Source organism: Microcebus murinus, chromosome 2, assembly GCF_040939455.1.
Source record: "Microcebus murinus isolate Inina chromosome 2, M.murinus_Inina_mat1.0, whole genome shotgun sequence".
Classification (NCBI taxonomy): Eukaryota; Metazoa; Chordata; class Mammalia; order Primates; family Cheirogaleidae; genus Microcebus; species Microcebus murinus.
Window position 1 is genome coordinate 45,849,940 of NC_134105.1, and position 25,583 is coordinate 45,875,522.

General features: G+C 43.6%; 1 protein-coding gene across 6 annotated transcripts in view; it reads left to right on the plus strand.

Annotated features, from left to right (window-relative positions):
• Window positions 1-802: 802 nt before the first annotated feature.
• FGGY (FGGY carbohydrate kinase domain containing) overlaps window positions 803-25,583 on the plus strand; it is a 384,511-nt gene continuing 359,730 nt past the window's right edge. For 2 of the 6 annotated variants that reach the window (XM_012785132.3, XM_075998776.1), the window contains exons 1-3: window positions 803-905; window positions 13,408-13,482; window positions 19,194-19,405. In XM_012785132.3, the coding sequence (XP_012640586.2) occupies window positions 19,208-19,405 (198 nt within the window). In that variant the 5' untranslated portion in view covers window positions 803-905; window positions 13,408-13,482; window positions 19,194-19,207. The other 4 variants (XM_012785133.3, XM_012785134.3, XM_075998778.1 and 1 more) reach the window with 4 other exon arrangements.

The window sequence follows — 25,583 nt, forward strand, 5'->3', positions numbered from 1 at the left end:
CTTCTGGTTGCCTATTAGCTGTGTGTCCAAGAAAAAGCTAAAAACCTTTCTGACTCCCCGCATCTGTAAATCAGGGATACATAAAATGTAGCTTATTGAAAAGGTAAGGCATGGATTAAATGAGGTCAGTGTCTAGTACCCACAAGATTGTAAATTCCTCAAAGGCAGGGACCCATCTGTTATGCGGATTTTCAAAATCTAATGAGGACTTCAGAGGGTTGGCCACGGGATTAGATAAGCAAATTCCTGTGAAGAATCACAAACAAGGTCTGGCACAAGGAAAGCAAGAATTGCAAGCATTCAATAAATATTTCTTACACCAGCCTACAAAAGTCCTGGTGTTCAGTAAACGGTTTGACACACACATCCATCAGGACATATGGAGAGTTTGCCAGGATGAGTTCTGTGAAATGTGTCCCCAGAAGGGGAAACTCGCAGCCTGGGCAGACATAGTCCCCTTCGGTCCCTTTAAAAACCAAGCAAGGGCGGGAGGAGCCCCAGCCAGACTTGGGTCTGCGCAACCCGCGGGCCGGCCCGGTGGGGAGGAGCGTGGAGCCAGTGGGCGGGCTCACGGCGGGCAGCGGCAGGCGCAGGCCAATCCCGGGCCCGGTTCAAAGGACCAATCAGGGCGCGTCTTACAGCGGCCGGCCGGCGGGGGGCGTGGCCTCGCGCGGGGAGGTGGGCCGGCTGGGCTGTAGCTGCCGGCGGGGACCGCCCTGCCCCTGCGCGGAGAGGCTGGGCGTGCCTACGTGCAGAGTCCCTCTAGCTAAAATGTAATTTCAGATTGGACGAGTCCTGTGAGTGGCCCTCCTCTCCGTCTCACGTGGGCACCAGGGGCTTTTGCAGGCGCACAGACTCAGCGCCCACATCCAGGAAGAAGGTTCTCCAACCCGAGAGCGCACTGGGTCAGCTCTTCCCTCCCCTTCCTCCTCCTCCTCCTCCGGCTGCTTAAGGCTCACACCCGCCGGGTCGGTGGCTCCCGAGACGTTATTGAGTCCCCTGTGTCCTCTCCTGGGTGAGGCGTCAGGCCACTCAAGGGAAGGGTCGCCTCTACTGCATCTGCAAGGCTGCCCATTAGACGTTTGGAACCCAGGGTGCTCTGCCTGCGGTCACTGTCCAGTTAACTAGGTTCAGTTCCTCTCTTACTCTCCTCCTTTTTACCCTCCCCCTCCCTCCTCCTCCTTTTAGGACATTTTTCCAGGCAGTTTTGGAGCCCTTTAATTCAAATCCGGCTACCTAAGGCATTTTTAGGCCAGTGTTGCTTGTAGCTTTAAATGCTCCCAGCAGCTCGTGATGATGTTTGAGGTGCAGTTTAGTTTAGATGGGATAAAGCTGTTTGGTTACAGTTATCCTGAGCACGAAAGGCCCAGGGATATCTTTCAAGTTTCATTAATTTCGCTTTTATTTAAGGATCGGCAAGATGCAACATGCGTGAATTTTTCCTAATCATTGGCTATTTTCCACTAAAGCACTTCTTGACGTCTTAACACAAATTTCATTCCTAAAGTAAATTTCATCATTCCCGACCAAAATAGGAAGAGCGCTTATCTTTACGTTATTTTTTAAAGTATGAAATTAGGAGTGGGGAAGTGATTATGCTCTTTAATAGCAGATAGTAAGAAAGACGGAAAGTTTCTCATACTTTGTGGCCTTTATTTAAATGGTAGAGTTTTGCTTTCTTTTGTTTATTGCTTGCTTTCCCCCTCTTCCCTATCCAAGTGATCCACAAGTGTATATCCTGATTTTTTTTTCCTTTTTAACTTACTGGCCCAGTCTTCCAGCCTGATGACTGCCCCTTGGTCTTCTGGGAGTCTCGCATTAATGTGGCACTCACGCTTGGCCCTTGACCTGGTGGCTGCTGGCCTGGCTGTTGGAAGGGCCAGCTGAGCAGGACCTCCTAGTGGGAGGCTTGGAGGACTGCTATTAAGGATGATGGGGGTAACAGAGCCCAGGGCCTGGAGACGGATTTTGAGGAGGAGGGTGGTTGGGAGCCTCCCAAGCTGGACTCGGAAGTCAAAACATGTGTACTGAGAGACGGAAATAACACAGAGGGTGAGGAGCTGTGTCTTTCTGGTTGAAATTAAGACATTTACGGGGAGGACACTCAGCCTTCCTGCCTGTGTTAATTTTTGCTGTGGGCTTTGTCTTTTCCCAGAATTTGGTTCCCTTTCCCCAACCTTTCACTTAGTTCAAATCACAGTCAATTACCAGATGGTTTTTAAAACAATTTGAGGTAATGAGTCTTGCCCTTCAACTTCGAGCCAGAGTGGGACCTCCCAAGGGAATTTGAAATGATTATTTTACCAGGATATGCTAAGAGATCACTTAACCTCTCTCCTGCCCATCTTTTTTTATAATGGAGGGAGATAGAATCAACCCAGGTGGTGTAAAAAGAGATCATCTAAATCAGTTCTTTATTCATTCATTTGTTCACTGATATTCTGGGAGCACCACTATGGTAGGCTCTGGGAAAGTAAAGATGAGTAAGACTTCGTCTCTGCTTTCAAGCTTTCATCCAGTCTGCCTGGATCCAGTTTAATGAGAGATTATATGATACTGAGATTTAGTGCTACGGCAGGGTATGCAGAAGATTCTCAGGAGTGGAGAGAAGGGCACATGGTTCAATATGGGGTTTGGGGAAGATATCCTAGAGGAGATGATACTGGAGCTAAGTTCCAAAGCCTGAGTATGAGTGGGTTTGACAAAGGGAAGAGGTATGTATGAATCGGAACAGCAGATAAAAAGCTACAAAAGTGTGGAATGTGGTTGATTAATATGGCTAGGCAGGGAAGGGTGAGGTGGGAAATCACCAGATACCAGGCTAGGGAGGGTAAGAGGGCCAGATCAGGAAGGGTCTAGTGAATCATCTTGAGGGAGTTTGGGATATATCTCCAGGGCAATTCATGACATGCTTAGATTTATGTTTTAGAAAATTAATTGTGGCTGCAGAGTAGAGAATGAATTGGCGTAGTGAAGCCTGGAGAGATGCTATTGTAGTCATATAGGTGAGAGGGTTATGTAATAGTTATGAAAATGGAGAGAGATTAGGATAATAGAATGGTTAGGAATTATTATAATTACTGATTGAATGTAGGGGATGAAGGAATGTGGCAGTCAAGGTGCCACTGGGACCCAAAAGGTATTCTCAAGTGCGATATTTTGTAGCAGTTTTGCTGAAGAATTTGCTGATTGTTTCCTTTGCTGTGCAGAAACTTTACTTTGATGTGGTCTTATTTATTTTTGCTTTTGTTGTCTATGCTTTTGATGTCATAACCAAAAAATCCTTGTCAAGACTAATGTCAGGAAACTTTTCATGTATGTTTTCTTCTAGGAGTTTTAAGGTTTCACTTCTTAGTTTTTGTCTTTAATCCATTTTGAGTTGATTTTTATGTATAGTGTAAGCTGAGGATCCAATTTCATTCTTTTACATGTTGATGTCCAGTTTTCCCAACATCATTTATTGAAGAGAATGTCCTTCCTCCATTGTGAATTTTTGATGACTTTGTTGAAGATTAGTTGACTGTATATGTGTGGTTTATTTCTGTGCTCTCTGTTGATTAGATTAGCATGTGTGTCTGTTTTTATGCCAATACCATATTATGTTGATTACTACAGCTTTGTAATATAATTTGAGATCAGGAAGTGTGATGTCTTCCAACTTTCTCTTTCTCAAGATTGCTGTAGCTATGCAGATTCTTTTGTGGCTACATATGAATTTTAGGGTTGTTTTGTGTATTTCAGTGAAAGATGCCAGTGGTATTTTGATAGGGATTACATTGAATCTGCAGATTGCTTTGGGTAGTATGGATATTTCAATATTATTTCTACCAATCCATGAACATGGGATATCCTTCTATTTATATGTGTCTTCTTCAGTTTCTTTCATCAGTGTTTTATAGTTTTTGGTGTATAGATCTTTCACCTCCTTGGTAAATTTATTTCTTTCTAAGTATTTTATTCTTTTTGGTGCTATTGTAAGTGGGATTGTTTCCTTAATTTCTTTTTAGGATACTTCATTGTTAGCAAATATAAACATAGCTGATTTTTATATGTTGATTTTGTGTCCTGTAGCTTTACTGAATTTGTTTATTATTTCTAATAGTTTTTTGGTGGAGTCGTTACGGGGTTTTCTTTATATAAGATCATGTCATCTACAAACAGACAATTTTACTCTTTTGTTTTTAATCTGGATATCTTTTATTTCTTTCTTTTTTTTTTTTTTTTGTGATTGTTCTGGTTAGGACTTCCAGTACTGTGTCAAATAGAAGTGGTGAGAGTGGGCATCCTTGTCTTGTTCTTGATCTTAAAGAAAAAGCTTTCAGCCTTTTACTATTGATTGTGCTGTTGGCTGTGAGCTTGTAACATATGGTCTTTATAATGTTGAGGTGCATTCCTTCTAGATCTAATTTGTTGAGAGTTTTTACCATGAAAAGGTGTTGAATTTTGTGGGATGCTTTTGCTGCATCTATTGAGATGATAATATGCTTTTTATCCTTTATTCTTTTAATGTATTATATCACATTTATTGATTTGCATATGTTGAAGCATCCTTGTATTACAGGGATAGTTACCCACTTGATTGTGGTGAATGATTTTTTTTTAATGTGAGGTTGAATTTGGCTTGCTAGTATTTTATTGGAGATTTTTGCATCTATGTTCATCATGGATATTGGTCTGTAATGTCCATTTCTTGTAATGTTTGCCTGACTTTGGTATCAGGGTAATGGTGGCCTTGTGAGATGCATTTGGAATTATTGTCTCCTTTTTAATTTTTTGTAACAGTTTGACAAGGATTTCATTAATTTTTCTTTAAATGTTTGATATAATTTGTACTCTATCCAATGCCCTGTGAGTTAGAAGGTTTTATACTTTGGTTGGTGTGAATAGGACTATTCCTAGTCTGTGTGAAGCCACTAATTGTTCACGCCAGTCCTTTTGCCTCAGATAGTTTCCTCACACACGTGCAGTGGTTGGTACTCTCCTGAGCACTTGAGGAGTACCCTTTGCAGTTCTCTGGTATTCTCTCTGTGTAGCTCTGTCCCCTCTTGTACACTGCCCCAAGATTCGAGCCTTTATACTCTCCACAGGCTCCCAGCTTTGTCTCCTCAGCTCGGGGAGACTGCTGGGCGTTGCCTGCATTCCCCCTTCCCGTGCCACAGTCTGAAAACGTTTCCTAGGCGTTAGTCTTAAGCAATTGCAGGACTTCTCATTTTTTTCTATTTCTCTGTAATTATTGGACTCTGTTGCCTGATGTCCAATGTCCTCAGAACCTTTGTTGCCTACATTTTCTTCTATTCTTCTTTTGTTTGTTTGCTTGTTTTTAAGCAGGAGGGTAAATATGGTTCTTGTTACTGCCTGTTGGCTGGAAGTCAAAGCCTTCCACTAGATGTTTTAAAGAAAATATAAAGGAGGGACTATTTGAGGATGTGAAGAAGGGATTTTGAGATGCACCTAGGCCCACTAACAAAGGGGAACTTTGCCACTTCAGGCCTGTAAGGGCATTATGAAGGAAATGTATCAGAAGGAAACATAAGACAACTTATGTTTTAGAAAGATGAGGGCAGTCTGAATGCCTGGGATTAATAACAGTGAGATTGTTATAGCCCTAGACCTAAAGAAGGGGAGGAATGGTCACCAGAATCTAAAAGGTGAAGTCATGTGAAGAAGGCTGCCTCAAGAGAATCTGTTATCTTAGGCCAAGAGATGCAGCAAGTCCAAGGCAGCTCCCAGGAAGGGAGCCCTGACCTTACTCTCCTCCTTCCTTTGAGGCTTCTGCAAGGGCTCTCCATTGCCCAAACCCATAGGTTCATATTGATAAAACATAGATAAGTCTAATTTCTAGAAGATAGAGGATTAGAGAGTATTAGAGATTCTGACTGTTGTCTCCAGGACACAAAGCAGGCAGAGAAGGTAGGGAATGGGTATGTTGCAGAGACATGGGGGCACACTGACAATAACCTCGACAGGGAGTCCGTGATAACTCCTAGATTCCTGGTGACAGCATCAGGGTGGATGGTCATGCCACTCACTGAGATAGGGAGGAAAGAACAAATCGTACATTTGGAGGGAAGTAGGTTTGATGTATGTAGAAAAATGATGACATTTACTTTCCTGACTAGGCATACTTTTCCCTAGAGGCTCCTATAATCCCCTCTTAATCGTTTAAAATTATTTAGGAAGTCCTTATTAACATGGGTGACTCAATGAAGCAGTGTTTGTACAGCTCGTACATATACTGTGGTGTATGTGTGGGGTGAATTTAAGGAGAATGGGAAAATCAAGTAGAAATCATTCAGGCTAAATATATTACCAGTCCCTTGGCCATCTAGATTTGGGGCTGAGCTACCCTGAAATCTGTTGCAGACCAGGCTGAGAACCGACTAGCTTGGATTCTGCTAAACTGGCCATGGGAGAGAGATTAAGGAAGGATTCAGTTATTGACTGGATATTGGGGTGTGAAAGTTGAGAGAAAGAAGACAAAGTCTATAAACTCCAGAATGATTTCAACAGATCAAATGCAATCTAGTTTACCAGATTCTGGGATTGCAGAATGATGTGGCATCTTTGATATTAAAGTGAGGCTACTGTTAAATTGCCATGTGACGTGGTAGAAAGAGCATAGGATTGAAATCTTTCTCTCTTGTTCACTGGCTCTGTGACTTTGAGCAGGTGACCTAACTGCTCAGAACCTTAGTTTCTTATATTTAAGTTGCAACAAGGATTAGCAAGACCATCTATGAAGTCATTGGTACCATGCCTGGCACAGAATAAATGTTTATAAGACATTTATTGATGTAAGATGAGAGCTGGCTCAAAATATAAATTTAAGAAACATTTGGATTCCTGTGAAGGTATGTACACTGATTTCCAGTGAACTCTTAAGGGAAGAGTGGGGCATGTGACAAGGGTTACCTGAAAGCCCCCCCCCCAAAGGCAGTTTGTAAAGATGTTCCAGCTCCCTTTCCCTCCTCCCCTCAAGAACAGATTATTCTTCATGGTAGTGTCAGAGATAGTTTGTGCCCACCAAGAACAAATTATTCTTGATACTAGCATCAGAGATTAGATACTGGGCTGGATGGAGTGTTGGTTTGTGCCAGCCTAGGGCACTCAGAGGGCCTCCGGGAAGGCAGAGGGAAAGGGGACGCTGTGTGCTCCTAGCCCAGCTGACTTCATCTCCACACAGTGTCCCGTAGAAACACGGGTGACTGAAGTTCATTCTAGTTAAATATAGCAAGTGCCCCTATCTCTTCTTCCTCTCTTTTTATTTTAGTTAAAAGCCATGGCATGGAGGAGCAGTCTAGGAACTGAGACTACAGAGCACCGAGGAAAGAAGACTCTGTAGGAGGTTGTGAGAGACATTTCAAAACATTTGAAGGGACAGTGCACTCAAACGGTAAAAAGGCTGTTTGGATGATGCTTTGGGAGAAAAATTAGGACTGGAGGGTAGAAGCCCTACGAAGCACAGTTCAACTCAATACAAGGAAGATCTTTCTTCCTATTGCAGTGGTAGCTGCTCCTTGTGAACATTCAGATAGCACAGAGAGGGGACGGAAACACACTCCAAGCCCCTGCTTCATTCTTTGACCTGGGTGTCACCGGAGTATGCAGGTTTCTGTGTATTTTTCTTGAAATCTTGTATGTTAGGTCTTTATAGAATACAGTGCTTCTCAGACTTGATCATCCATCAGGATCACTTGGAGATCTTTTTTAAGGCATAAGCTGCTGAGCCCCATGCCAGAGACTCTGAGTCAGTGGAGCTGGACCAGCGCTTAAGAACCTACATGTCTCCCAAGTTCCCTGGCAATGCTGCTGCTGCCTGCTGGAGACCACACTTTGAGAACCACCAATGCTCTATTTAAAAAAATAGTAACACAAATGGGGTCATACTATACCATCTAAGAACATACTTTTTTAGTTAATAATATGTACTTACCATCTTTCTTTAGCTTCTCATTTTTTTTTAACTGCCATTGATGTATCAATTTTAGCGAGTCCCCTATTAATAAGTATTTAATTTGTTTCTAGGGTTTTCGTGGTATGCTCTTGGGTTTCCAAAAAAAAATGTTGTAGGGAACATTTTGATTTGTCTTTTTTGGTAAGCCAAGGCAGAAATTCTTAGAAGATAGATTCTTAGAAGTTCCCCTGTTGGGTAAAAGGCTAGATTTTTCTTTCTTTTTTCTTTTTTTTTTTTTGAGACAGAATCTTGCTGCATCACTCAGGCTACAGTGTCATGGCATCAGTGTAGCTCACAGCAACCTCAAACTCCCGAGCTCTAGCAATTCCCCTGCCTCAGCCTCCCAAGTATCTGATACTATAGGCATGTGCCACTATGCCTGGCTAATTTTTCTATTTTTAGTAGAGATGGGGTCTTACTCTTGCTTAGGCTGGTCTCAAACCCCTGACCTCAAGCAGTCTTCCCACCTCAGCCTCCTAGAGTGCTAGGATTACAGGTGTGAGCCACCGTGTCCAGCCTAAAAGGCTAGATTTTAAAAATAGACAGTTTCAAATTATTCTACAAAAAATTGAACCAATTACTCTACCATGAAAATTGTATGAAATTGCCTACTTCTCCACACTCTTGCCTAAAGTGTGTATTATTGATATTCAACTCCTGCTAATTTTTTAGGTATAAAATCATCTCAGTATTTTGATTGACATTTCCTGTATTATGTGTGAGGTGAACAATTCCTGTGTATTTTTTGTATTTCTTTTTCTGTACACTACAAGTTTGTATTCTTTCATACAGATACATGGAACAGTGTGGACAGGGCACCCAGCCTTCCTTTGGGGAGTTGCTAGTGGTTTTGTAGGGTCGGAGTGTGATGGGATGAGGTGGGGAGGTAGGTGGGAGCTAAGGTTAGCAAGACAGCAGCAGCCAGAGCCTAGAGGTCCTTGTAGGTCAGGTCAAGAGTTTGGGCTTTATTTTGGGGGGCAGAAGTAGCATTGGTGGTCTTTAAGCTTGTACTTTAGCCCATGGTGATTTTGACAGGGCTATGTTTGTGGAATGGCCAAGTCTGCTATTTAATCTTGAGATAACTCATTCTTTAGGCCTTTCACCTTGGGCCTTTAAGCCACCGGTCCATGCTTCCTACACAAAACATAAGAACAGGCCAAGACCTTAGCCAGCCTCAGGCTTGACGTTGTCTGCAAGGAAGGAGCCTTGCGTGATCACATGGAGAATGGGTTTTCTTGCTTTGCCACTTACTGCCCTGAGCTCTTCCTGAATTTGCTGACGTCCAACAGCAGTCATTAAGGTTGAGGGGTTCTTCTGTTGTGGTAATTTGAGTGACTTTCTGGGAAAAGCTGTGGATTTTGGCCAATATGCTAATGATAATGGCATTGCTTTGAAGGTCTGGTTAGTTCTGTAGAAAATCACTTCATAGTTAATTATGTCAGCAAATCAACAACCTCTTGGAGAAGAAAGCAATGCGGGGAAGAAACTACATATATGTTTAAATTATTCAGAATTCAAAGAGAGGTCAAGGATTCACATTTTAGAAAGGAGTCCATGTAGGCACAAATCACTAAGTTTGCATATATAATAATTTTCCCTGTTATGGGCTAAGCTTTGTAATTGGCATTTTAGGGGAGAAACCATCAAATCCAAACTTCTGCTTTTAGTGAACTCAGGGTGTCGCTTTGGTTTGTAAAAGATTGACTATGGATCTACCTGCCTGGGTGGACTCCTCTACATCACCCCCCACCCCCACGTGTTCCTTCAGACATGGGGAGTCTGCCCCAGGGAGGAGCTTGGTGCTTCAGCAACACACCACACAGAAGGCTTGCTTGCAGTGCTTCTAGAACTCTCCAGAGGAAGAAAGTCCCTGGGGTCTTTTTATTTTAGAAGGTATTTGAACATTTTATACATTCATAATCCTCTTCTTCCCCACAACCCAGTAATTCCCCTGTTATAATACTGCATCGTGCTACATTTACCTGTACAAAGAAATAGGGGAAGAACATTCTCAGTTAATAGCTAATGTTTCCTACAGTAGGGTTGATTGTGACAGAGGTAGACTTTATTAATCAGACCATGGAGAAGGCATTTCAAAGGGTCATCTGAGATTTCAAGGGATGTGAAAGTTCATTCCGCGTGTGCCCAGGACAAGGGCAGCTTGGTTAGTGTGGGAAGCCAGTCATTTCAGGGGTGGTGGGAAGAGTTCAGCTCTTGCTGAGGCAAACCTGAATTTCAACTTGGCCTCTTCCCTCTGTGGGCTTTGTGACACTCTGCAGGATGTGGACCCTTTCAGCATTTCTGCATCCTCATGTGTGAATGGGAGAAACAGCACATGCCTTGTGGTAGGTGTTGTAAACGTAGGTTCCCCTCTCCCTTTCTCTGCATAGGGAATGGCTTGGCGGAGCAACAGAAGAAGATATTATAAACTAGCAAAGAGTTGCTATTAGAACATAAGGGTTGGACAAAAGAGAGACGAAAGAGTGAACAGGGTTTATGGAAAAAGACATGGCAGGTGTAAAGTTTAATTTCTTTCAGGAATATTTGTTGGTGGAGTTTGGGGATATCATTTGATGAGTCACATTTTTCATCCACGTGTTCTTTAGGGCCTATACCTTGCATTTTGCTTCCACTGTGGTTGGATTTTATATTTTTTTTGCAACTGCTGTTGTGCCATTGCCTGTGTGCCTTTCAGAAGGTGGTGGTTTTGGGTCACCATTCAGGACTGGCTCAGTTTGGATCTGGCCACATTGTGAGGTAGGCTTGGGATTTGGTGGGTTTTGACTTTTTTGTTTTGTTTTTTTTTGAATTTAAAAAGATAGCCAACTTTTCTACTGTCTTACTGATTTAATACCATGCCCCTTGTCCAGTCACTTCTTATTTGCCTTTAAAAATGGGCTCAGTATAGAACCTGAAAAATACTGAGTTTGTGATCTAGTGGATGAGAACTATTGGAACAGTAATGAAAGCAGTAAACAGGTACCTCCATTAACCAACTAACTTCGTTCTGTGGAGAAGGGTGGAGTTGGGGTAGGGTGCCTGGTCCCTGAAGTATGGATGGCCAGGATTCTGGTGGCCACATGAAGCTACTTTCCTGCCATATGCAGTTTTGCTAGGTACATTAGGTTTTGTTTGAAGTACAGAAACGAGGAATAATTTGAGGCATCACTATTTGGTTTTCAAAATTCAGATCTTTATATTAATCTTAGGCTGCTATAACAAAATACCATAAACTTAGTTGGCTTACTTGCAACAGAAAGGTATTTCTCACAATTCTAGAGGCTGGGAAGTCTAAAATCAAGGCTCCAGCAAGCAGATCTGGTATCAGGTAAGAGCTGTCTTCTGGGCTGCAGATTACTGACTTCTTGCTGTGTCCTCACGTGGTGGAAGGGACAAGGGCCTCTGATCCCATTCATGGAGACTCCTCCCTCATGACCCAATCTTCTCTCAAAGTCCCCACCTCTTAATACTGTCACCTTAGGGCTTAGGTTTCAACACATGAATTTTGGGGAGCGGCACAACCATTCAGACCATAGCAACAGTGGAGGCTGTGTAGTATTTATTTTACATTCAAATTTTCCTATGGTGCCAGTACCATTAATTCCTTCTGTTCATAAAGGAATTACCCTTTTGAAAGCCTTTCTGTGCCGTCATTAGCTTTAATCTTCACAGCAACCCCTTGGAGTAGTTATACTGAATTCACAAATCTCCTTTTATACTTAGGAAGAGAGTCATCAGTGAAGGGACTTGTCCAAAGTCAATCAGTGATAGACACATACAGGACAAGTCCCAGATTTCCCAATTGCTAATCCAGATTTCCCAATTGCTAACCTTCACACCTGACTCCCTACCCTGTGGCTGCTGAATATTTAGTGTTCAGTGAGATAGGGAGAATTGCCTTCATTTCTCCCAAATGGAGTGACTTTTTGTTCATTCATTCATCAGCATTGAGTACCTGCTATGTACCAAGCTTATTTTGGGGTGTATGCGTTGGAGATGCAGAGGTAGATAGGCCCAGCCCCCTGTCCCCTGCTGTGGAGAGGCAGCCCTGCCTTGCTGTGCAGGGGATTGTTGTACTCTGAGCTTCTTTTGAGAATGTCTGGGCTCAGAGACCATGTGTGCCATGGTGTTTTCTCATGTTCTTGGATGTCTGGGGTTTCTTCACAGCCTGTTAGCTGGCTTGAGGAACCTGTGTGTCATGGGTCCCACATGTGAACTCCTGGGTGCTGGGGGCTGAGGTCTGCCCTGTTGGGTGACAGCAAGCACTCCAGGTATGAGTGGGTGACTCTCAGAGTAGAGAAAAGATCTTGTTGGTTTGTGTTTTGTTTTTGTTTGATATTTGGATTTACATCTGGGTCTCAGAACTGACATTTCATTTTCTGTTCCTTCTATATATTATGGACTTTTCCTGTGCAGGAAGAATCTGGTGGGTGTTTTTTTGTTGGCCAAGGCATATGTTTGCTTCTTTCTTTCTTCTGCCTTCCTCCCATCAGTGGTAGGGGGGCTCTTAGTTTCTTATCTTCTGAATCCCCCAACCCTCCTATTCCTGCTGACTCAGTTTCCTCCCTCCCCTCCCTTTCCCTCCCCCCACTTACCCCCTTATCCTCTCCCCTCAGCATTTTACATTTCCTTCCCCCTCTTCTCCTTCTCCTCCTCCTCTGATGCTTTTGACCTTGTTCTTGATCTGCAGCAGGCCAGGTCCTTTGTTAGGCATTCATGTTAGACATCAGTGGTGAATGAGAGATTGTCCGAGCCTTCTGGGAGCTTGCTGAGATAGGAACATGGTTCAGCTACTCAGTAGCTTTCAGGGAATAGCTTCACTGCTTACTCCCTCCTTTCTCTCTGATGCCACAGAACGTGCTGGTCACCCCAGACTTGACTGGAAATAGGTTGTTACTCCCTTGCACCATCTACACCAGGCCGCGGGTGTGTCTGGGTGAAAGATGTATTGTGCATTTGCTACAGGCTCCAAAAGTTTGGGGAACCCAGAAAGTGTTCGGGCTTCTTTTGAATCAGTATTAGCAACCTGAAAACTTTTAGAAATGTTTCCCCTTGACCCAAAAGCCTGAAAAAGAACTGGGGAAGGGGTTATTGGAGACAGCTTTTTACTTTAAGAGGAAACGTGCCTGTTAGCAAGCTGTTCTTTTCCTCCTTCGTGTGTTGCTGGTATAGCTTACAGAGAACCAACTATTGCCAAATTAGCTCTTTCCTTCCCATTCCAAATTTTCTCACCATCTTAGAGCATGTGAGACTTGTTGAAAGTGGTATTCAATCCTTTCTGTTAAGAAGGCTGAAGTGGACAAGCTTAAGCCATTGCTCATCTTTTACTTCCCAATCTTACTACACCCCTGACTGCAGTATAACTAATTAAATAAATTATGTGGGGCGTGTACACGAGCTCCCAGCAAAGTCCAGAGATCAAAGTTGAAAGAGGATATTGAATTCCTTCCCAGGTCGCTGGAATACTGTGTCTGTGGACTGTCACCAAATCTCCTGGAGGAGCGGCTCCTTAAGAAATAGGACATAAGGTAAGCTCCTCCACTCTGGAGGCTTGCAGGCATAGGAAACAATGAGAGAACAATCCCCATGTGGTCGATATTTGTAGCACATACCCCCTTTTTTAGGATTACTTAAGTCCTTTTGCAAAGAATAGCCTCCAACCCCCAGGTCCCCTTTTCCTTTCTTCACGCTGCATTTGAGCAGCTTGCACATTTGTTGAAGAATCAGCCGCAAAGTCTGTGGTTTCCTGTGGCACATTTCTAATAATATTTATACAGGCTATTATTTAATGAACTGTATAAATATTTATCATACAGAGCAGTCTTTTGATCATAAATAGGGGCTAAAAGTCAGTCCAGTCCATGCTGGGGACTTGGACGGAGGCTGTTTCTGCCCTTTGAAACGTCTCGTGGGCTGAGAAGTTAGGTATGTCTCAGGATTTGCATGCAGCACAGCTTGACTTGCTCTGTTATTTTTCTTTCTCTTGGCTGTCTACGGTCCATGTCCTTATTTCTCTGTGCCTGACCACCCTCCCCATATTCCTAACAATTGTTTTCAGAGCATTCACCTTTGCCTAAAAAGAATGAAATGAAACCGCAGTTCTGACTCTGACCATTTGTAACGGAGACTTTGGAGTCACACTGATGTATCCTTGAATCCCGGCCCCCTGCTTCTGTGGTGTGTCATCTCTGAGAATGTCAATTTCCTAAACTGGGAAGCGGGGCCTCTGCAGAGCAGAGCTCAATAAATATTCCCACCACATTGTTGTTGCTGTTGTTATTGAAGAAGTTATCAAAGGATTTGGTTTTCCATTTTAGCTTGGTGTTGTGGAAAGAGCCCTCAACTTGCCATAAGAGGCTAGGGTTCAAATCCTGATGCTGCCATTTACTGTTTGTGTGACTTTAGGCAAATTACCGCTACCCTGCTGAGGTGTAAAGTGGTGATAGGTTTATCAGCCTGATTGGGTTTCCATAAATGTGGAAATGATTGACCCAAGGAGGATCCTGATCCTTTAAACAAAACAAAACTAGAAAATGGAATAACGTTTTCAATTTTGCAGTTACTTTATTTTTTGAGGCTAAGAGATACTAGTTGATTAGGGTTTAGAGTCCAGGTGACAGTGGTTTGTATTTATGACCCAGGAGCACAGGGCACAGTGGGGAAAGAGCAGGGGATCTGTGTTGCAGAAAATTCTCCGTAGAGCTTTCATAAGTCATGGGTTGAGTTTTTGGGAAGCTGCCCGAGGGCTTGAACTTCCCTGCTTTCAGGTTCCAGGTGTGGAAACAAGCACAAAGAGATCACTTAAAACTATAATAATGGGGAAAATGGTGAACCTGAAATATTTGAGTAGGATCTGTTCCACAGAAAATCACGAACTGGGAGGAGTTTGTGAACGATGCTGGGAGGGTTTGACTCCCTTGTTCCTATAGGTTTGACTCTTACTGAATGATGCATTGATTATGTATTATAGAAGCAGATGGTTTGCTGGAGAGTGGCTGCCCGGCATTGTGGAAGGGTCAGTCTCTGAAGATGAACAGCCTGGGTTCTGAGTTAGCTGACTTTAGGCACCGTAGGCATGGGCCCCTAGCAAAGCCCCTGACAAATAGGCATTTAATAAATGGAACAATATCTGGGGGCAACAGAGCATCCTGAGAAAGTTTAGGGACTTTGGTACAGGAGGAGATGGATTGCTGTCAACTGTATTGCTTATGTATGACATATTGGAGCAAGTTATTTTACCTGTCTAGGACTCACCTTCCTCCTCAGTAAAATGGAAATGATAATAGTTATTGTCTTCAAGAATTGTGGTCAGGATTGAAAGTGGCGTTATAGCAAGCCGCTTAGCAGAGTATCAGATACACAGTAAACAGAGTACCTTTTGTTATTTCCCCAATGATGGGTTTTAAAGATAGCCATTCATTCACACAGTCACAAGGACTTACTGAGTTGCTGCTATGTGCCAGGCACTGGGAATACAGCAGTGACATAGGCAGCAGTTGGAGTTAATTATCTAATCATAAAGCTCCATTCTCCCTGTGAGATGGGGGCTCTTCTGAAGGGTGGGCTCTTTCCTGGGTCCAGAAACCAGACCTGGAACACACCCACGGGGAGCTGTAGAGTGGAAATCTGCCTATTTGGATTTTACTGGAAAGGAATCAGGATGTCTGGGGAGTGGGTGACAATATGATGCACTCCCTACCAAGGAAGAAAGGGAGTCGAAAATGAAGCAACCCAAACATCAGGGTCTGGGCCAGCCCCGTGGGACTCTCTCTTATCATTGGGGCTGGTGGGTGTGGAGACAAGCCTGGATGCTCGCTGGCCAGGTCTGTGTAAGCCAGAATGTTTGCACCAGTCCTTCATTTCCTACTTATTTCTTTGTTCCTCCCTATGTGTTTAGAATAGTCTTGCAAAGTTCCAGCCAAGAGCAAAGTGCTATTGACGTGCTAGGACCAGTGTTAAGGAAAAGCACCCCTGGGGGCCTTCACAGTGAAGACAGTGGGAAGTCAAGAGGGAATCCCAAGGGAAGTAAGAAGATGTGTGTGGTTGGTAGAGGGAAGGTGGAGCAGTTGGCTTGCTCAGTCTGCCTCTTATTTGCAAATAAAGAAGCTGAGGCAGCTCTGTGCCAAGGCATTGTCCCTGTTTTGTCAGTCATTGTATCTTTAGCAGGGGGCCTGGTGCCTATAACAATTTGTGTTTCCTTGAGTCTCAGATGTCACTCGTTGCAAGATGCATCATTATTTCATATAGCACTAAGAAAGAAAGAAAGAAAAAGCTACCAATTAGCTGTAAGTTGCCATCAATTAAATTGTAAAATTCACCCTGAATTCAGAGAAGCTAAGTGTGAGACAAATGAATGCCCTAGAATTAATAAAATGTGGTTGTAAACTTTTGATAAATATCTGTTAATTCGATGAATGAGACATAAGATATTAGAATAAACACTAGTGACTGTAAGTGCAAACTTAGGAATACAAACTATGGAGGCACGAATCTGTTTATCCTTGTTTTCTGTTAATTCATGGATTCAGTTCATTCAGTAAACTTTCATTGAAAACCAACTATATGCCAGGCACTGTGCTAGGAAATGGAGATGCAGAAACCAGTGAGTTCCTTTTCTCAGGTGCAGGCCAGTAAGAGGGACACACACGGGAACAACAAAGTTTCCATCCAGAGAGGCAAGTTTTAAAAGAAAGTAGGGTCAGGATGCTGTGTTGGCATCCTTTGTGTTCGAGAGATGGAGAAAGGCAAGAAAGTCTTCCCCAAAAAGGTCGTGGCTGAGCTACACCTTAAAATGTAAGAACATGGTTCCCAGGTGGGTGAGAGGAAGGAATTAGGAAGGGACAAGTATGTGATGGGGGGGGGGAGCTGTAGCAGTATGGGTTCTTTGAGAGCCTGAGAGGAGTTTGGGAGGATGTCTGGAGCTTGGAGTGAGAATGGGAAGGACTGTGTTAGGCAGGTGTGGACAGCAGGCAGAAGGGTCATGGAAGGCCTGAGATACCATGCTTAGGGCAGCGGTTCTCAACCTTTTTGGCACCAGGGACTGGTTTCATGGAAGACAATTTTTCCACAGATTGGAAATGGGGATGGTTTTGGGATGATTCAAGTGCATTACGTTTATTGTATAATCAAGTCTCTCTGCTAATGACAATCTGTACTTGCAGCCACTCCCCAGTGCTAGCATCACTGCTCCACCTCAGACCATCAGGCATGGGATTCTCAGAAGGGGAGTGCAGCCTAGATCCCTTGCATGTGCAGTCTACAGTAAGGTTCGTGCTCCTATGAGAATCCAATGCCACTGATCTGACAGGAGGCGGAGCTCCGGCGGTGATGCGAGTGATGGGGAGCAGCCGTAAATACAGATGAAGCTTTGGTCACTCACCCACTGCTCAGCTCCTGCTGTGGGGGCCCAGCTCCTAACAGGCCAGTCCATGGCCCACGGGGTGGGGACCACAGCCTTAGGGTGTATCACAGCCTGCAGCTGGTGGTTTCGGTTGTCCCAGGAAAGGGCCCAGCAGAGGGACTGCTGGAGGAAGGGCTGGAGGGTGAAGCAGGGATGATCGTTGTTTCAAACAAGAGCAGCTCTGCTTTTATCTGCTTTATTTAAATTTTCTTCAAGTAATGGCTTGAAGAAAAGCTATCACTGTTGAATGAATGAAGGAATGAATGATTTGAGGATTGGTGCTAGTGGTCATCTGCTGCCCCTACAGGGGTGTGAGCAAGGAGGAGAAGATGAGAATGCACACTGGCTGCTGTGGCCTGGCAGTGGTTTTCTGAAGCTCGGATAACAGTAGTAAATATTATTTCTATAACTTCCCCATTTTCTTCTTCACCTGCCAGTGAGCCACAAAGCCAAGAGGGGGACACACACAGTTGGGAAACCCTTGTAATTAAGTCAGAAGCAATCACTTTGAATGAGGTTTTTTTTTTTTTTTTTTTTTTTTTTCCTTTGCTGGGATAAATATCCAGGAAGCAGTTACCAAACATCTGCCGGCTGATTTTGTTTTAGAATCTCCTAGTGTGACTTGGCCAAGGAAACATTATCTTTCTGAAGTTGAAGGGTGCAGAACGCCGCTCAGGTTGAAATTAGACTCTGGGCGCTAAGGCTGCCCTGAGCTCACCTGGGGAGTTGTTGTGTGTTCACCAGCTGAATTGTCCTAAGGGCTTGTTCTTGTTCTTTGAAAGGCCAATCTGGAAAATAAAAGCCTCTGTGAGATTCTGTGTCATGTGGGCTAATCTGACCAAAGGGAATTAGAGCAGCCATGAAGGCCAAGGAATTCCTGAGTGTTCTCTGGTCAGATTTCCTTGTAACTCACCAGGGTTCTGTAAGGAAAACAGGTTGTCTAACTGATTCCTGATTGTGTCTCCCTCAGGGTGCCTCGCCAATTCCCATCACTTCATGACACAGCTGCAATATATTTGCCTCTTCTCCAAACCTATTATATTAATGCAGGCTTTTAGGAAAGAAAGGAAAGAGCATGACTGCACAGACATGGGACTTTAGGTCCAGGCTGTTCCTCAGTGAGGTTGGGTAAATTCCTTAACTTTGCAGAGACCTATTTCTTCATCAGTGTAATATACATCATTATAATAATGCACATTTCCTCCTCATGAGTGTGTAGACCTTGCATTAAGCAAAATGTTACTTATCTTTTAGAGTCTTACCTTGACCAACTATGAAATAGAGATTTAAATATCCTCACCTTCTAGAGTTGTAGCGAGGAGTAGAGGGAATATATGCACTTTTCATGGTGCTTGCACGTAATAGGCACTCAGCAGATAATCTGTTGAATGAAACAAGGATTCTTTTCTGTACCATGGCTCCTGTCCTTGCTGATTCAAATTCACAGAGAATCAGTCCATCTCTCCTGCCCCCAGATTCCAAATTCTCCTATTACCCTGTGCTTGCCCTATAGCGCTCATCACTGTTTTGCATAAATAACTAGGCAATTAAATGCTTAATATCTGACTCCCTTCCAAGAATGGAAACTGCATGTCTGAGGCCTTATCTGTCTTGTTCACCTATCACCTAGCTCAGCGCCTATCAGTATACTGTTAACACTAGAAAATTTTGTTGGGTGAATAAATAATAAATGGCTGCACAGTTAGGTAGTGCAGCTACCTTTCTACTTTTTCTCTTTTTCTCTCTTTCTACCTTTTCTCTTTCTACTTTCAAGATGCTTTGTGACTGTCTTTGCAGATCCACTTGGTCTTCACATGGTTTTGTGCTTTCTCGCCACAGGTGGAGGGACTGCAATGTCTGGTGAACAGAAACCAGGGAGGTACTATGTGGGCGTGGACGTTGGGACAGGTAGTGTCCGTGCGGCTCTGGTGGACCAGAGCGGGGTCCTTCTGGCTTTCGCAGACCAGCCAATTAAGAAGTGGGAGCCCCAGTTCAACCACCACGAGCAGTCCTCCGAGGACATCTGGGCCGCGTGCTGTGCTGTCACAAAGGTATGGGCACAACTGGGTCTTCTCCTTGAGTATGTTCTCACCTGTCAAGTGTTTGTTGTGTGTCCCCCGGTGCCACAGACCATCTTGGGGTCATTTTGGATGCAGAGGTGAGCAAGACATAGGCCTTGCCTTGCAGGAGTTCACCGTGTAGTGGCAGAGACTGATAAACAGCTGAAATACGGTGTGATAAGAGCTGGAAGCAAAGTGGTTACGGCTGGAGCTGGGGACAGAGCTAACCCGAGGGTGCTTAGGGAAGCCGTGGCAGATGTGGAAGCTTGAGGTATGACCAAACGTGGGAAAATTCACCAATAATCATAGCTAACACCTACTGCGTTTTTATTGTATGCCAAATGCTGTGCAAGATGTGTTAACTTGCACTATGTAGTCGAATCCTCATGTGACTCTGTAAGGGTAGTACCGTTACTACCCCTGTTTTATTGTGGAAGAAATGGAGGCCCGAAAGGTTAGGTGACTTAGCCAAGATCATAGGGTTGGGAGGTAGCAGAGGCAGGACAGGAACCTAAGCAGTCTGACTCCACAGCTACACTCCTAGTCAGTGGACTCTCCTGCTTCTCCAGTGGACACGTTAGGGGAACTGCACTTTGGGCAGAGGGAACGGCATGTACAGAGGCATGCTGGCAAGAAAACAGTGTGTGTTCTGAGAAAGCGAGGAAGTTGGGTCAGACCAGAGCGTCTCCGATGCGTGCCAGGCAGGTGTTCATCTTGAGTGACCTTGGGTTGGATTCAGCCTGCTGGCTTGTGAAAGGAAGCGATGCCGGGCGACACTTGTTCATTTTTAAAGTTCCACTTGACTGTTTGATTTTATGTCCTGGTGGCCAGGAATGGCCGAGATCCTTTTGTGCTTTTATCCAGAGGGACATATAAAATCCTGGATTCCTTCTTTTCCCTGTTCCTAGTTTAGTTCCTTAAATATTCATGAGGTGCTTGGTAATTTGCAGATGGACAATTCACCATTCTGTCCCTATTGATCAGTCTGTTTAAACTTTAATGAGCTCTTGGCTGCTGTTAGTGCCCCCGGAGAAGAAGGCAGAGGGAAGAGGAGTGGGGGTGGGCAGCACCGCGGCATTATACTGGAGTAAAAGAGGCATCGTCTCTTCTGCTTGTTTAATTTTCCTCTTCCCTCTCCCCTTTTAGCCCCCACCCTGGTGAGAATCTTCTACTCTTTGCCTTTTGAGTCTCCTTTGTTCCTTTAACATATAGCCTTGCTTGCCATTAAGAAAACCGTCAAGAAGAAAATATAATCCCCTGATGAAAAGCTACTTTAAAAAAGGTCTACTCTAAGTACAACTTGGTTTAATGGTAGATTTTTAATCATCTCCCAGTGGCGGCCCACTCGTCATCTGTTTGAGCCCCGTTAGCTGCATAAGTGCTGTGGGCATTTGTCCTTAGCGTCGCTGTCTCACTATAGCAAAGCTATATCACTGTAGCTTTACTCTGAGTAAAGCAGCTGGGTCTTAGGCCATTCTCCTCACTTGGAGTATGGATATATGGCTGTGTATCAGAAGCCACAGGGTAAGCATGATGTGTCTACTTGGAACATTATTGCTGGTGTGATGTTTAAGAAGGGAAGCATTTTTGTTTTAGAGAGGTAGCTCACCACCATAGAGCACAGGTTCTAGAGCCAGCCTACCTGGATGACATCCCAATTCTGACGTTTATTAGTTGGGGATCTTGGACAAGTTACTTAATGTTTCTTGCCTCAGTTTCCTTATCTGTAGAATGGGAATAGTAATAGTACCTACTTCCATAGGATTGCTGTGAGAATTAAATGAGTCAATGTATATATAACGTCATAACAGTGGCTGGAAATGTATATGCACTGTGTTTCCTATGGTGGTGCTAATGATACCATGAATGAGTAGATCATGGTAGAGAATCAATTTCTAAGATAAAATACTGAAAAGTCAAAGTCCACAGGGGAGGTACTTCTTAGGAATATTCACTCCCCTTCCAGTTAGGGCTCTTTCTATGTAAGACTTTGAGAAGCACTGGTCTAGAGCAAAGAGCGGCATAAAATATATCCTGGCCTGTCCTTTCTTTCTCATGGACTCCAGGAAGTGGAGAGCTTGAGAGCATTTGTACTAGTTCCTTTTCCCTAAGTTGTTCACGTTGCCCGAGGTGATTTTCCCCTAAGTCAATAATAGCAATAATAATAACAGTAATCTGATGATGATGATAGCTGTAGCTAATAGTTCTTGGGCACTAATTATGTTCCAGGCACTACGCTGAGTAGTTTATACCCATCACTTCATCTTGTCCTCCCAACAACAACCTTTTGAGGTCGTTTTTATTATTCTCTGTTTTAAAGATGGAAAAAAAAAAGAGTGTTGCAGGGTTTTAGTAACCAGCTCAAGGTCTCACACCGAGTAAGAGGAAAGGCTGGGACATGCCCTTGCCACCACCGCTGCCCTCAGGCTTGGCCCCTTGCCTCTCTCTCCAGCTGTATCTTCCTTCGCGTGGCCCTGCCTGGAAATTGTATGAAGCAGCTAGACGTGTTTTAGCTTTGGAGCTATGTGGGGCACCATGAGCTTACCCTGTTTGTTGTGTAACCATACTGGATTACAAGGGCCTTTACCTGGTTGTCTGCTTAACTGGCAATGTGTGCCCCTGGGGAGGGGTAATATCTTATTTACCTATATTTCTCTAGAATTTCTCGTAATACACTCAATTACGGGTTTCTTAAGGGGTTGTTATCACCCCTACCTTGCAACTGAAAAGCTAGGAGCCAGAGAGTTAAGTGACTTTCCCAATGTTATCCAGGTAGTATGTGATAAGCCTGAACTCAAATGGGTCAAATCTATATATTCTCTCCTTCTGCAGCACCATATACCTTTATCTCTTGCCTAGATTCATTTACACTATACTGCGGTCTAGTCTTTTTTTCTAAGAGCCTAACTGATGTCCTTGTATTTGCTGTTCTCTTTTCTGATCTATTATCCTTCTTGCAGCTGGAATGGATTTCTTTTCCTTTAATGCCAATCTGATCATGGCACTCTTTTGCTTACAACCTCTCAATAGTATCACACTACTACAGGCATGCCTCAGAGATATTGCGGGTTTGGTTCCAGACCACTGCAGTAAAGCTAATATTGCAATACTGCAAGTCACGTGAATTGTTTTGGTTTCCTCATGCATAAAAAAGTTTCATTTACACTACACTGTAGTCTATTAAGTGTGCGATAGCATTAAGTCTAAAAGACAATGTATGTACCTTAATTAAAAAAAATACTTTATTGCTAAGTAAAAAATGCTAATGAAGTGAGCACACGCTGTTTGAAAAATGGCTCCGATAGACTTGCTCACTCTGGTTGCCACAGACCTTCAATTTGTAAGAAATGCAGTTTCTGCAGAGTTCAATAAAGTAAAGCATAATAAAATGAGGTGTGCCGTGCCTATATTTGGGTAGAACTCAAAATCCTTAACATGGCCTTCAGGGCCCTACATAGTCTGGTCCCAACTTGCTCTTCTGGCTCATCTCAGGATGCTTCTCCTGGCTCTCTGCGTTCCAGCCACACCTTCCTTCTGTCATGTCCTCAGACATACAGTGCTCCCTCTAGCCTCAGAGCTTTTACACAGATTTCTTCCTTCTGCCTGCTCACTCTTCCTGCCTTCCACCAGCATATTTAATTCCTGTTCATCCTTAGATCCGCACTATCCAATACAGTAGTTGCTAGCCACATGTGGCTGTTTAAATAAGTTAAAATTAAATACAATTAAATATTTACTTCCTCTTTTGCACTAGCTACATTTCAAGCACTTAGTAGCCACATGGGCTTGGTGGCTACTGTATTGGACGGTACACATACAGAACATTTCCATTATTGCAGAAAGTTCCGTTTGATAGTGCTGCTCTAAATCTTAGTTCTTGAAGTCGGTTCTTCAAGGAAGAAGGCTTTTCTTGCCCAATACTACCTCTAACTAAATCTTATTTCACTTATTAAATTTCTTCACAGTTCCCTGTACTTTCTTCATAGAATGTCATCTGGTTTGGGAGTCATTCATTTTTTGATTAAGAGCTAATAAAATAATTATATAAATCAATAATAAAATAACAAAAATGAAATAAATAATAAACTCATTTATTTATTTATTTATTTATTTATTTTTGATTAATCTGTCTTCCCTACTAGATTTTATGGAGGGCAGTTACTATGTTTTGCTCACCCAGAGCCTAGCATATTTTAGACTCAGGAAGTATAAAAAGAATAATCAAAAGAAATTAGGATGTCCCTATTCCTACCCAATGGAGAGAACCTGAGTAAGGATTTAGGGCAGAAAGTGGCTCTTGAGAACTCTTAAGAGAAGATGGTCAGAAATGGGGGAATAGAGTGGATAGAAGTGCTGACATGGGAGAGTTAAGTATCCAACCCTGGCTGGAACAGGGGGTTTCTAGTAGGAAGAAAGGGAAGGGAGGTTGCAATTGTCCATAGGGGCGTATGTAAGACAGCTGGCTCTGAGGCTGAGAGGGAACTCTTTTAGATAGAAATCATCATCAGTTTTTGTTTGACCAGTCTGGCAACAGATTCAGAATGGTTTGGAGAGAACAGAAACTAAATACAAGGATGCCAGTTAGGAGGCAATTGCATTGTTCTGATGAGTTTTGGAGGCTGGGATTTTTTTGAACTATAAACTCTGCGAGGTCTGAGACCATGTCCATCTTGCTCAGTATATGTCCTCTGTGCCTGGCACATATAGGTGCTTAATAATATCTTTTTAGTAATGAATGCATGGAGTGGAATAATGAATGGCAGAGGAATAAATAGGAGGGATGAGACAGATGCTTTGGGAAGGAAAGTCTAACTGAACTCAGTGATGATGGAGAGGAAGGAAGTAGCTGTTTCAGGTTTAGTTCTTGACAGAATATTAGGGTCACTGACATAAATAGGAGTGTTTGGCCTCTATTTCCTCATCTTATCATCATGGGATGCCACCATACCTACACCAGGATGCTATATGGGTAAAAGTTCATGACTGGATTTATTTATTTCACCAGTCACTAGAGTAGGTTTTGCAAAATTGACTGCCTTCAGGGGCCTTCCAGGTAATGCATACCCTGCACGAGCTGACTCAGTCTCTTCGCTGGTCCCACCCCAGGGCCTCTGTGTTTGCTGTTCCCCTGCCCGGAACATTCTTTCTCCAGATTTCCACAAGGTCCACTCTTCATGTCTTTCAAGTGTTTCCTTCAGTCTCACCTTCTTAGCAGCCACGTTCCCCTTCTCTGGCATTCCTGGTCTCCCTGACTAGTCACATTCCAGTATACCATATCTACACTGTGTAATTTATTTGATTTATTGGCTATTGTCTATGTGTACTAAAAGGTAATCTCTTAAAGAACAAGGTTTTTTCTTTTCTCTAATGTTTTTCTCTCCACTGTTTCCCAAATACCTAGAAGAGTGCACAGCCTGACCCTGGAAGGGGCTTGATTACGTTTGCTAAGGACTGACTGAGGAAGTGAGTGAGTGAATTGTGCGGGCAACAGGGAGCGGCGGAGCCTGAGGGAACTGGGGTTTCATAACCACGCACACGCTCCCAGAGCTGACAAAGGCATCCGAATCAAGATTTCAAAGTACATTACTAGCCACACAGAACACTACTGCAAGCTGGACTCTGTCTGGGAGGCCACAGGCTCTGACCCTTGCTCTAAATAGAGCTAAAGATGGAACCAGGTATGCATCCAACCCTCCAGTTCTCAGTTTGGAGGGTTTCTAAGGAACACCGTCTCCACACCCAATATGGCAGGGCCTGCTGATTCAAAACACATGCAGGATTGAACCAGTTCCCACAGTAAGAATGGAGCCATGTACAATCCTTTCCCCAAATATTTGTTTTCTGCCCCATAGCTACGAGCTGACAGTTGGTAGACATGGACCAGGTTACAAAATGAGGTTGCAGGAATCTCCTTCTCTTGAAATTCTTTAGAAAGGCAATGTGCTTTCTCTCTAGCCAGGGACATCTTCTTGATGTCAAGCTGTTAGGGTGAGTTTACTAGGCCGTTTTCTTCTCCCATTAATGAGACTATAATAAAGAATCTTCAGGTCACCAGGTCAGGCCCCAAGCGCCTCTCATATGGCCCTGACAGCCATCTTTCTGGATGGATTAGGAGATGGGGGTGGAGGCTGGGAATGGGAGTGGTGCTCTGCTATGGATGAGCATGATA